The 12,500-nt window shown below is 40.0% G+C and overlaps 1 protein-coding gene across 5 annotated transcripts in view; it reads right to left on the bottom strand.

The window, feature by feature from the left end:
* LOC138009464 (uncharacterized) overlaps nucleotides 1–12,500 on the bottom strand; it is a 124,113-nt gene that overhangs the window by 91,596 nt on the left and 20,017 nt on the right. For 4 of the 5 annotated variants that reach the window (XM_068856485.1, XM_068856486.1, XM_068856487.1 and 1 more), the window contains exons 2-6: nucleotides 11,426–11,461; nucleotides 9,284–9,607; nucleotides 6,125–6,278; nucleotides 5,134–5,312; nucleotides 16–312 (exon numbers count right to left, since the gene is read on the bottom strand). In XM_068856485.1, coding sequence (XP_068712586.1) covers nucleotides 16–312; nucleotides 5,134–5,312; nucleotides 6,125–6,278; nucleotides 9,284–9,607; nucleotides 11,426–11,461 — 990 coding nt within the window. The remainder of the gene's footprint in view (nucleotides 1–15; nucleotides 313–5,133; nucleotides 5,313–6,124; nucleotides 6,279–9,283; nucleotides 9,608–11,425; nucleotides 11,462–12,500) is intronic. The other variant, XM_068856488.1, reaches the window with a different exon arrangement.

The raw sequence follows: 12,500 nt of genomic DNA, 5'->3' as shown, positions 1-12,500 counted from the left end.
ACTTTTCACACTCACCACCTTCCTCGGTAAAAAGCAATACTTCTGAACTCCTGTGTGGTTGTCCTAGTACATCCACGACAACAGCGAAGAGACGATACTCAGTGCCTCCTTCAAGTCCGCTTAATGTTATAGACGTAACGTTTGGAAAAACAATGTCCCCTGTTATCTCTTTACCATCAGTAGTTTCTACTATTGCAACATAAGCCCGAACCTGGTTTCCAAGCCTAACATCGGTTAGGTTTGGCCATTGAAAGCTAATACTGGATTCTGAAGCATTAACGACGGTAACATTCCATCCATCCACCAGTGGTGCTGTAAATAATGTTGGAAAGTCATTGTAATAAAAATTATCTCCGTTACGAGGTTTAGTAGATAATAGTTTTCTACGCGTTACGCTATGCATGTTTTGCATCAATTTATGTCTTTGTTCATACATATTCTCATGCTATTATTTAGCATTGTTATAAACATATATAAAAGCAGTTATGCTTTCAGTTTGTCACTTTAGCTCCAAGTAATCCAGGCAGTTTACTTTATTTTTTGTTTTCATTTTTATTTTCATTAAACTTTTCATTCGTTGGCTTTCCGTTTACAGTGCTGGCAGTTTGGCCATTTGGCAAATAATTGCCGGAAGAATAAGTTATCTTCGTGTTGACTAGAGCGCGTTGACATTGCAAGTTTCACTTAGGGTCTATGTGGAGATTCTGATTTTGTTTATACCTAGCTCAATGAAGATAGGGCTGAATTTTCTTGTGGCGGAGAAAGGTTTAATCAGCGAAGTAAATTCCCCGTCGCATTGCGTCAACCCTTTGTCAGTAGTCGAAGGAAAGAAACTACGCTTAGTTCTTGATCTGCGTGATGTCAACAGATATTTAGTCAAATGAAATTTTCGTTATGAAGATCTTCGAGAATGAAAAGCAGTATCGTACGTTCTGCAATCACATTCCGGAAATTGTCAAATCTATCAGTCAAGATTTTCGTCGATAATCAGGGCGCGTCTCGTATCCTAACGATTGGAAGCCCAAAGCCTCACTTGCAGGAAGTATTGTTAGAGGTTTTAAAGCTCTGTTTCCGATTCGGAATTTCTATTGAGGCGCATTAGCTACTCCGTGAGGAGAATCTTCGTGCTGACCTTCTAAGTAGGTTCATAGACAAGAATGACTGGCGTTTGAACACCGGCGTATTCAGTATGATTGATAAGAAATGGGGGCCCCATTCCATTGATCGATTTTCCTCGCACCTTAACAACCAATTTCCTAAATTAAACTCGAAGCTCTTCTCGCCCGGTTGTTTCGGAGTCGACGCCTTTGCGCAGAACTGAAGTACAGAAACAACTGGCTGTGTCCCCCAGTCCATCTGTGTCCACCATCTCTAAGAAAGCTGGCTAGCCCCAAAGCCGTTGGTACTCTGGTAGTGCTGGAATGGCCCTCAGTATCGTTTTGGCCTGTCTTGCACGGCACTCCAGGCAGATTCGCCCCATTTATCCTTGTCGTCTTCAGAATTCAGAATTGCCTACTCGGCCAGCATTCCTATTTGGTCAGTTGTTCAATACATTTCAGCTCCATTGTTGAGCGTTAACAGCTTTTTGGCTACGCCTGTGCGTGGCAAGTCTTCGTCATTGGTAGACCATCTTCGACCATCCTTTCCTTTTTGGACAAGTGTTAATAATTTATGTCTCCTGGCTGGTTTAGCGCAAGTGCCTATTTCGGTCTATTCCTGTTTATTGTTCAGGTTTTAATTGCGTTATCAGCTCCATTGTAGTGCGTGAGAGCCGTTTAACAACGTCTATTTGGCGAGGTGCTCCATCTTTAGTTCGAGCAAGAGGTGTAATTTCGGCCAGCCTGCCTATATGGTGAGGTGTTAAGGAATTAGCTTTATAGTTGGCTGAACACAAGTGCCTATTTCGGCCATTCCTGTCTTATGGTCAGGTGTAAATTGAGTTATCAGCTCCATTGTAGAGCGTGTGAGCCGTTTGGCTACGCCTTTTTGGCGAGGTGCTCCCTCTTTGGTTGAGCAAGAGGCGCTATTTCGGCCAGCCTGCCTGTTGGTGAGGTGTTCAAAATATAGCTCCCTATTTGGTTAAGCACAAGCGCCTATTTCGGCGTTTTTCCTGCCTTATTGGTCAGGTGTAATTGTGTTATCAGCTCCATTGTAGAGCGTATGAGTTCTATTGGCTTTAATTTTATTTAAAAAAATAATAATAATAAAGAAATCAGTAGTACTTTTGTTACTGCCTTCCTTTTTATTTTATGGACAGATATTAGGTCAGTCGGTATCTGAAAAGAAGCCTTGAACTTGGAGGACGCTGGTCTGTACAGTCAGGTTCCGCTGTGATTAGAGTTGGTTCTGTCAGCCAACGCCCCAGGCATCATTGCCAGATACACCAGTGGATGGAATCGCTGGCGCAGTTGGTCAAATCCAGGGTTGGTACAACGTATTCCTCATGTGCCCGCATAGCCGCTGCATGTCGCCCTGTATATTTTAGAACTAACCAACACAGCTCTCCGGAACGGTTACAGGAGTGCAGTCATCGACACGGCTGTATATAGCATTAGATGGGGTGACAAATTAGCCGGTATAGCCTCTCCATTGGACCACCCTATTGTTACCTCTGCAGCTGAGGGAGCGAGAAGGAAGTTGGCGAGACCCGTTCAGCCAAAGGAGCCGATAAGCGAGCATATGCTACTTGAGATGGCAGAACGTTATAATACGCCTTCGGCTTCGTTACTAACGCTACGTTTTCTTTTCATTTTCCTCATTGGGTATTTCGGCTTGTTTAGAATTAATGAAATATTCGGGATACGACCATGTGACATTCAGATTAGCGATTCACATTTGTTAATTTTCATTAACGGTCGTAAGCATCGCGACTGTCACACCAGTATACTTCTAGCTAGATCCGGTAAAATTACCTGTCCTGTACGGAAAAGATTATGTCATTGTTGCTGTCAACCCACAAGAGTCAATTGGCTCCGATCGTTTGTAGAGTTGTTAAGTGTAAGAAACAGGAGCGATTTCATGAATATGCATGTATTTGTTATTCTACCGCTCTAGACAACATGAGAAAATTCTTGGCTCCATTAGTAAAGGGTGTTAAGGAGTTTGCCACTCACAGTATGAAAGGTGGTGGCGCTGGTGACGCAGGCTTCAAATCGGCTGATCCAGAACTCAAGGACAGGCACGCTGGTTCGAAGTACCCAAACACTAAGCTCAGATATCAGAAACGATCTACCGAGGAATTAATCGAGATCACACCGTGTATGAGAGGTTGATTTGAGTTTCATTGTCTATTAGTGTCAATTTCCAGCTCAACGGGGGAGCGAGAGTTGTTTCTTGGCCCCGTCCAGATTTCCTCCATCGTCTCCATGCTGCGATATATGGGGTTTTTTTCTGGCCTCCCTGATGCACTTCCAATTGTTAATAGGCACGGTGTTTAGCATCGTGTTATGGTATATCGTTATCGAGTTTCTTCGTTATTATTCATAAAGATCCTTTTTTCCTTGCTTGTTTCATACGATACTTTATTTTATATTTATGTAATTGTATATAGACCAACTCAAAACAACACTGGGGAAAACACTACAGGTATTCGATACTTCAAACTGCCATTTGTGGGTGACGTCTCTACCGTCACACGCAAAAAAAAATGAAACACTTTTTGGACGTTTATTGCAAAGATATAGACATCAGAATTGTTTTTTTCTTCTTTCAAAATCAAGAATTTTATCAGTATCAAAGATCCTATTCCAGATGTATTAAAATCTATGGTTGTGTATCAATTTACTTGTGCGGGTTGTAACTCCCGTTACAATGGCGAGACGTCACGCCACTTTGCAGCCAGTGTAAAAGAGCATCTCTCGACTGACAAAATTCTCATATTTTCAAACACCTGAACGGTTCACCTAGTTGTAACCGCAAGTGTTCGGTTGACTGTTTCAAAATTGTAGATTCAGCCAAAACTAGACTTTGTCTTAAGCTCAAGGAAGCGATCTAAATCAGCCGCTTAAAGCCAGAACTAAATGCGCAATTACAACACAACAATAATTTTTGCTTCTTGTGACTCGATTATGTAATCAACACTAGTGCACGAAAACAGTGAAAAGGAAACAACATATTACACTGATGATAGCATGAGTCATGCCGAAACATGTCTTTAAAAAGTTGTATCGCGAGCTTGAAATTTCTGTTTATATAATTGTAGTATTTCAAACCAAGTGATTGCAGTCGCCTCCAGTAGCGTTTTATGATAGTCATCTATCAAGGCTGTTCAGGCTAAGTCGTGGAAATTTAAACTTGCCGATTCCATTTTTTTTTTAATTTTTGAGTAGCAATTCCTGGTTTCCTTAGTCTAGATAAAATCTTCGACCAACTGGCCAGTTTCGTGAAAAATGATACCCTATTCTAGACCCAAACGCTCTGATTTATATACCCTATGCTAGAGTAAACCCCCCCCCCCCCCCGCTTATATACCCTATGCTAGAGTAAACCCCCCCCCCGCTCCCCCGGTACTGGAGCAGGCCAAGTTCTCCAGAATATACATTCTGTCGTGATTGCTTCAGTTCCGCGTAGAACGTAACTATAAAACATATGCCATTTATAGCTGATCAAGGGCGCGCAGTGGAACTGATTGTTTTCAGCAAACTAATAAACAAGAATAGTAATACTTTTGGTAGGCGCTGCTAAAACTTTCCATGGATTCAATTCAGCGATACGTGGCCATTTTGAATTCTATTGTTTCAAATAGCTGTTATGGGATGCTCAGGCGGAAAATTAGTATGTATTTGCCCCCTAGGCATCCCATAATAGCTTTTTGAAACAATAGAATTCAAAATGGCCGCCGTACGGCCAAAAAGGTTCATTCATAAACAGTTCCTTGAGACATAATCGCATTTACGGCAGTAATTTCCAATCCCACACCGTATGAGGGTGTGGGTACGCCAAAAAGGAAGGTGCAACCAGCACGCCAAACACGCCGGAGGATCGAACGCCCCCTCCACAAGAATTAAGGCAACGCGAAGGAGACGAAACAAACAAAAAAATTGCACCCTGGAGACGCCTCGTCTGATTTACACTCCAGAATAACAATCCACACTAGACAAACAGAACGGAAACAAGAAAAACCGAATTCCTTACCTTTGTAAATACTGCCATTAAGGATGGCATATCGGACAGTAAAGGTATTATACCTGCTGTACGCTCTAACTTCGACAGAAATGTTCAGGGTTGAAGTACTGAGAAAGGCCCTTTCACGAAGGCCACAGTAGCTGTACAAAAGATTCTTACCATAGCCGTCCTTAACGACTATCCTGAAACTGAAAAAAGGTACAATTAACTAAAATGGATATTGAAAGAATTTCCACTTGATTACGTTAAAGGACTTCACCTATTTAAATAGCGTTTTACGTTCGCAGAATGTGCGAGTAGGGCTTGTACTGAATTCATCTCAATCGTCTTCAGTTTGCATTTAGTTGGTAGATCTGTTGCAAATGTAACTCTGGCTTTCTGCCTCGGCTCTTTAAAGGAACCCGTTAACATGTGCACATCAGCACAAGGCTGTCAACATTAGTTATACTCTGCCACAAATGCCAACAAATCTTGTCTACGCCAAATTCTGAATTTCATAAAAAACTACCTGCAAACCAGCACATTCGACTATTTGCTGACTGAAAAAATATCCATCGCAAACGAAATTAAACCCGTTCTGTATGCCCTCGGCGAAGCAGCTTAGCTTAATCGATGTTTTCGTTAATTCAATAGACGGCACGTCTGCCAGTTTTGACTCTCGATGGCATGAAAAAGTGGCCTGCTCCGAATTCTTTTGAAGTTGTAAGGATGAATACAATTTAGTACATTCATGGCTAAAAACGACCGATTGCACTTGTAGCATGGAATTGATTATATAGACAAATAAATCGCCTAGAGCGGGAGGGGTCTAGTTGGGCTTCCAACAATATGAAAACGACAATTTCACATCACAGTGACATATTTTGTCTTTTTTTCTTCATTAACTGAGAGTGCAATTAAGACTCAACACAAGTACTAAGACCATTGTAACTCCTAGTCATAGGATAACCAACAAGTCAAATAAGAGGAAAAAAACCGAAGCAGAGACTCTGTATCTTACCTACAAGAATAAACTGGATCAATAGCAAGAATCACGTGATCACCATTTGGTTCATAGATGTCTCCAATGTTCCACTGACACTCATTCTCAGTTACTTTGTCACCTTTTTGGAAGGAAAGTTCTTCCAGTGGTTCCTTCACTAGACCACCGCATTCTGAATAATAGGAAGTTATTGTAAGTTGGTTATTTGAACTTCCCTTTTTGTATTGATGGAACTGTTTTCTTTATAAACAAAAATAACACACTCGAGGGTGGCGCTATCATGAGCATAACTTCGAAAAGCCAAACTTTTATTAATGGAAACCTGAAAATGGTGATGAATTTTTCCAAAGGGTCTTGAAAGTAGCAGACAACTAAAGAATTTTAAGAAAACGAAAAAACGTTTGAGTTTACAAAACATGTTTCGACAGAAACTTCTGTCATCCTCAGTTCATCCAAATGTGAGAGGCCTTATCACTGGCTAATTGCTCCTTCACACGCGTGGGAAAATGCCGGACCGTTTCGCTGACGTAACAGGCATTACAGCCTGCACATGCAAAGTCTACAAAATTCTGAACATTGTCACCCTTCGTGTTCAGCAGATTGTTTCCATGTTTTGGATCACGCCTCCACCAGTTTTCAACTTAAGATAAAAGAGGCTATTCATATTCAGAGAGAACAACCCTCTTTGAATCAACAATAATTACACCATGTTAATCTAAAATTGTCGCTTTAATTCTCACACTTGCACGCTTTGCTTCATTCTGTTGCTACTATTTATCACAATTAGCATTTTCTACTTACTATAAATTCAGCGTCCATCGCTTTGTACTTGGATTAACTGAGGATGACAGACGTTTCTGTCGAAACATGTCTTGTAAACTCAAACGTTTTGTCGTTTTCTTAAAATTCTTGATAAAGTGTTGTTTCAAATTACTATATACGTTTATTGAAGCTATTAAAAGGGGGAGGAGGGTTACATGAATATTGAAGCTATAAAAGGAAGTTACTGAGGTATAATGAGTGATGCAAGCACTAGGTTGCGACAGTCTGGATATCTTTATTCAAATTTCGCTGGTGTGCCTTGGAAAAATCGCTAATGAAAGCTATTTACCGTTCGCAGTCCCTTATCTCTGGTCTCTACGGCAATTTCATCAACGCACGAGTGAACTAGGGTTAGGTTGTCTTAATTTTAACACTGATTTGACTAGAAATTAAACAAACTTGCCATACGGTTCTTTTAGCATTTCATTGTACTGTATCCAAGGTTAGCTGTGAAAACATGGATCGTTTTAGGGAGCGAACACAAGTTATAATATATAGATTGAGGCAAGCCAAAAAGCTGAGCTCCCGCCTCTAACCCCAGAAAGCAAATCATGCACTCTTTTTTTTAATAAAAAGTTCTAATTTTGGAGCTGAGTGTCAACGTTCTTATATAATTTGGCATTGTGAGACTGAAAACGTTCTTAAAGATGTTCATAATTTTACATGGTATAGTTTTTTAATAACTGAAACCTTGCGGACGTGACTAGGAAACCTATCAAAGTGCTTGCTATGATGGTGTTGAAGTTTAAGATTTTGTAACGATTATAAATTAGGACTGCTCATTAACTGAGATATGTGTCATGCAATAAGAAAAACATCGCTATGTATACTTAATATGTCCTTAAGTATTTGGGTTAATTTACATTTCTTTACCTTTATGGTTTCATTTAAAATACAAACACCAAAATAAAACGTTCTCAATCGACTCATGTTCTTAATACGTTCTTATAATTTTGGTTAATCTCAGCCTCAACGTTGTTATAAGAAAGGTTCCTATATTAAAGGGACAGCTTGACGGTTTTGCGCATGTCCAAGCTTTAGCGCTAGCAGTTGTAAATTTTACGGTTTCTTACTAAACAAGATGTTAATCAAACGCAGAGAGTATTAAAGCAAATACACTGAATGACTAAGGCCCAAATTTGGTGGAAGGCACTGCGGGTTTACACAGAAAATATCGAATTTAGTTTTGATCTCGAATTTAATGTACGGGTCGAAAATTTATTATACGCACGAGTTGTCATAACGCACGAGTAATCTACTTGCATGTAGTAGGTTCATAACACAAAGGAAATGATTACAAAAGTAATTACAATGACTAATCCATTAGTATGGGATTGTTTCCGTTTCCTGCATCAGTGCTTTCCATTGTTTCAATAACAATGGAATTAAATGGGCTGACGTGATAGTTTGCCCATGCGCAGAGACGTGAAACTTTCTCTTAAAAAAAAAAAAAAAGAGTGTATAGCAAGTTATGGAAGTAGTTATGCTTCTGCATAAAGTACAAAATTAATTGTCATTAGTGTGTACAGTTTACAGTGATAAAACGGATCAAACACCTGAGCTGAACGCATGCAGTAAAGAAAAAGGCCTTCCAAACAATAACCAACAATTTTAATCAACAACTAAAATTGAAATTGCATGCACAGTAATCTCTTTCACAACATTTCCGTTTGACTGAAAACCTCTACTCTCTTTCTCATCACGGTTCACAACAATAGTAAAAATTTTTACTCATTAAAAAGTCGACATAAAGCGCAGTATATTCGCTTACTCGACTGCAATTTCTGTCAAACAAAGCAGCTCACAACTGGACATCCATTTCACACAAAAAGCTAATAAATGTGATTGTTAAAATATGTCAGGATCTCTGTCAACACGGAATTGCAAACGTTTTCAGGCCTTGTGTGAGGCAGCGAGGCATATATTAGGAAGGAAAACATTTCCTGAAAGCTAACCGTGGTAAATAAGTGTTTTGTCTGTCGCTCTATTTCTCTCAGCTTTCCATTGATTTTCATTGAAATTTCGCTTAAATTTCTCAAATTTCGAAGCCTCTTCTCTCGTGCTCTTCCCTGCTCTTTATCGCTTTGCTCGTCACTAACATGATTCCCGCCAGAAAAACGCCGGTTGCCAATGCAACGCTGCCACACGATTTCCCGCCAAGGAAAATTGCCCGAACACTCCCGTGCCCAGAGGCTATCCTTTCTCCCCACCTCCACCCCGACAGTACGGGCGGACGTACGTGACGTCATAACCAAAATTTCTTGCATTGATAGATTACCCAAAAATCTTACCATGGTGCTCCGCCGGCGCGCTTCGCGGGCGTGAGTTCCGCTATTATCCCGTAACTTAACATACCTGCCGCTACAAACGGCCCGCAAGCAATCCCTACATCTTGATAGTGACCGCCGCAGTAAGGATGGTAACCAGTCTTAAAGCAGTCGAGCAGTGACGTCTCGTTTCCTTGACAGTCATATTCCTCGGTTAAAATGGACCCATTGCCCTCGCCAAAATAAGCTCCATAATACACTTGGGAAAGCCTGGGAAGGCCAAGCTGATTACACAATACTCGACCTTCTTCATAACCGAACCATGAGTCGCAGACGGTCGACCAAGAGCCATTGATGTAGATCTCCACCCTTCCTTGACTGGGAGCACCTCCTTCGACTAAACGGGCGTCGCCTATAAAAAAGTTTAATAATAATGATGTCAGGTAGCACAGCCTATGCTTATTGGTTGTTTAAAAGCCGGTTTTTATGTATAGTCTCAGCCGCAGTACGCATCGTAAGATTGTCAACAATTGTCAGTTGATTGTTAATGGTATAGTTTCAACCGTCCATTTTGTTTTGTTCGTTTGTTTGTTTCATTGTTTGTTTGTTTTTTTTTTGGTGTTGTTTTTCACTGTCGTCTTTGTCTGTTCGTCCGCTCTGCGTTCTCCTAAGATTGCATTTGACTATATTTGTCACTTTAACAAAACGATCACAAAACTTGAAAAAAGGGGAACTCATTTGTGTCAACTTCTCTTAAATTGAGCGCGCAATGATATAAAATTGAATTATAATAAGGTAATATATTAATATATCAAATGCTATTTATGTTTAATCTTTGATTGATTATAAGTGCAAGTTCATTTGTAGAAAAAAGTAGACAAAAACTGGCTGTAATGCGCTTCTATTGTTTAGACAACTCTGTCCAACAGACCAACATAGTTATTGCGTGGTTTATGGAAAGCAACCAATCAGTCAATCAATCCGACAATCACAAAATCAATGGAATAGAACAATTACGTTGCAGGAGCGTGCGAAGCGAACTGCTCGTGGCTAATTAATCGAAGGCAAACCAGAAATCCTTTAAAGTGTATATGACACAAAATTTTTCATTAGCTTGTTTAAAAGATCTTTCAAAATGATGAAGAACGGAGTTTATTTTACTGTGATAGCTCCCTTGGTTGCCGAGTTATTCAAGATTTTGATTTATGCAAATTAGACGACTTGTGCCGTCACATGGTGGACACAAAATGATTTAAAATCACAAAAGATGGAATATCTCTGAAGACGTTTTCTCTATAGAACTGAAACTTTTTACAGTTCTTATACTTATTACAAAGTTCCATGATTTGGCCCACTGTGACGTTTCCATAGCAACGCAATTGGCTCCAGACCCTCTCCATCCAAAGGGTAAAATCAGTGTTTTCCTCCCCAATATGGGTTATTTGCTTTTGATGTTCATTCAGTGGGTGTGAGCGAATATGGACATTACACAGCATAAGCACAAGGAAGTCTGTTAGACTCTGGAGCAACAAAGGAGGCAAAGTGACATCATAATCAATATCACAATGTGTAGTTTTAGCAGCACATCAACCCTGCAAAATCTCAACCCTGCAGACGTAGTATTTGCAAAGATATTTCCTATTTTGTGATTTTACATCATTCTGTGTCCACTATGTGACGTCACAATTCCTCTAATTTGCATAAATCAAAATCTTGAATAATTCGGCAACCAAGAGTGCCATTACAATAAAGTAAACGCCATTCTTCATCATCTTTAAAGCTCTTTCGAACAAGCTAATAAAAAATTTTGTGTCATATGCACTTTAAAAATCCCACCGTAACTAATTAATCGAAATTGAATCGAAATTGCTCCGACGGAATCTATCAAACTCGAACCATGAATCACATCTAGTTATTTTGTGTTAAAAAAGATATATTTTGGACTTCCAAGCCGTTCAGTCAAATACTGTGCCTTTTCACGTTCGACGGACAGTTTCCGACCTAATTGGCCAATCGGGTGTTAAGTTAACTGAGTTTGTACTGTAAAAAAAAAAACAACAAAAACGCTTCCATTATCGACGCTTCTGACTCATTTTAAGGGAAGGCTGCTTGCTGCTTAATTCTGAGAATTGCTTAGCGTTCATAGAAGATAACATTTAAACCACAAAATCTCGAAAATATTTGAACAAAAATCCAAATATATATTCTTCTAAGCCTAACTTTAAGGTACCATAATTTGGGTCCGCAAGCACTGAGATCACTGCCCCTGAAAAACAAAGAAAAACATGATGATTAATGGTAAGCGATGAAGCTAGCACTGCTTGAGTCCAATAATTAGATGCAAGAGCAGTGTAACGCAAGTTTTGTCAACCTAAACTGTTTACGGTTGGCTCATTTTCTCAGTCCCGGTCAAAAAGAGTTTTACAATTTCAAATGTCTATATAAACTGCCATACGGCTGTTGAAATCTGCATTCGCATATGGAGTTTTGGTTCGGTATTGTGCCATAAAAATTCTACTCCAATATACAATCTTTACCAATTGGTTGAACTAAATTTGTAATATATTATGCATCTGAGATGTTCCAAGAAGCAATAGAAATATTGGCTTGCTTCGAACACTTCGAAATCGGTCCACTGCCACCACCATGGCTCAGATGCGAACGCTGAAACCTAGTAACAACCATGTAAAAAATAAGGATCGCCAAGATCCATCTGCAGTTTCGACATTGTGTAACGACAAGATTGTATCTTTCCCGGCAAACGTTGGATATGTATGCCACAAAATTATTCCGGAGCTCGATAAGTTTACTGACAACAACCGTCTCGGGATGTACCCTTGCCCAATCAGCGTCTTCGTAGCAAAGTTCGGCTGGCTGTTATTGTTATCGTGGGATAGCAAGCTTGCATCTGTAAGGCTGTATCGGGCCCGTTTATATAGTCCAATTGACAAGATTTCTGCCATCAATAGGAATCTTCCCTCCACCCAGGTTCAATGCAAGAACAACGTGACCTTCCTTACCTCTCCTGATGGTCCTGTGTTAATCGAAAGAACTGGAGGTTAAGAGTTTCTATTCGAAAAGCAAGACAGTAACTTCATTTCAGCGATGGAACACCCTGAAACAGCGCCTTGGTGTGACACTAAGTGGAACGCTGGCAGAAATACGGACAGCGGCTGACAATCATTTGAAGAAAACAGAGGTGGAGTACAAACAAAGGCTATGACAAGAAACAAATCAATTTCTGTGACCACACAAGATCACATTGAAGCAATCACCCTGATTGATCAGGAGCTTGTGTACACTGC

Source organism: Montipora foliosa, chromosome 7 (genome assembly GCF_036669935.1).
Source record: "Montipora foliosa isolate CH-2021 chromosome 7, ASM3666993v2, whole genome shotgun sequence".
NCBI lineage: Eukaryota > Metazoa > Cnidaria > Anthozoa > Scleractinia > Acroporidae > Montipora > Montipora foliosa.
Note: the sequence above shows the minus strand (reverse complement) of the source record. Positions and strands in the feature narration are given on the sequence as shown.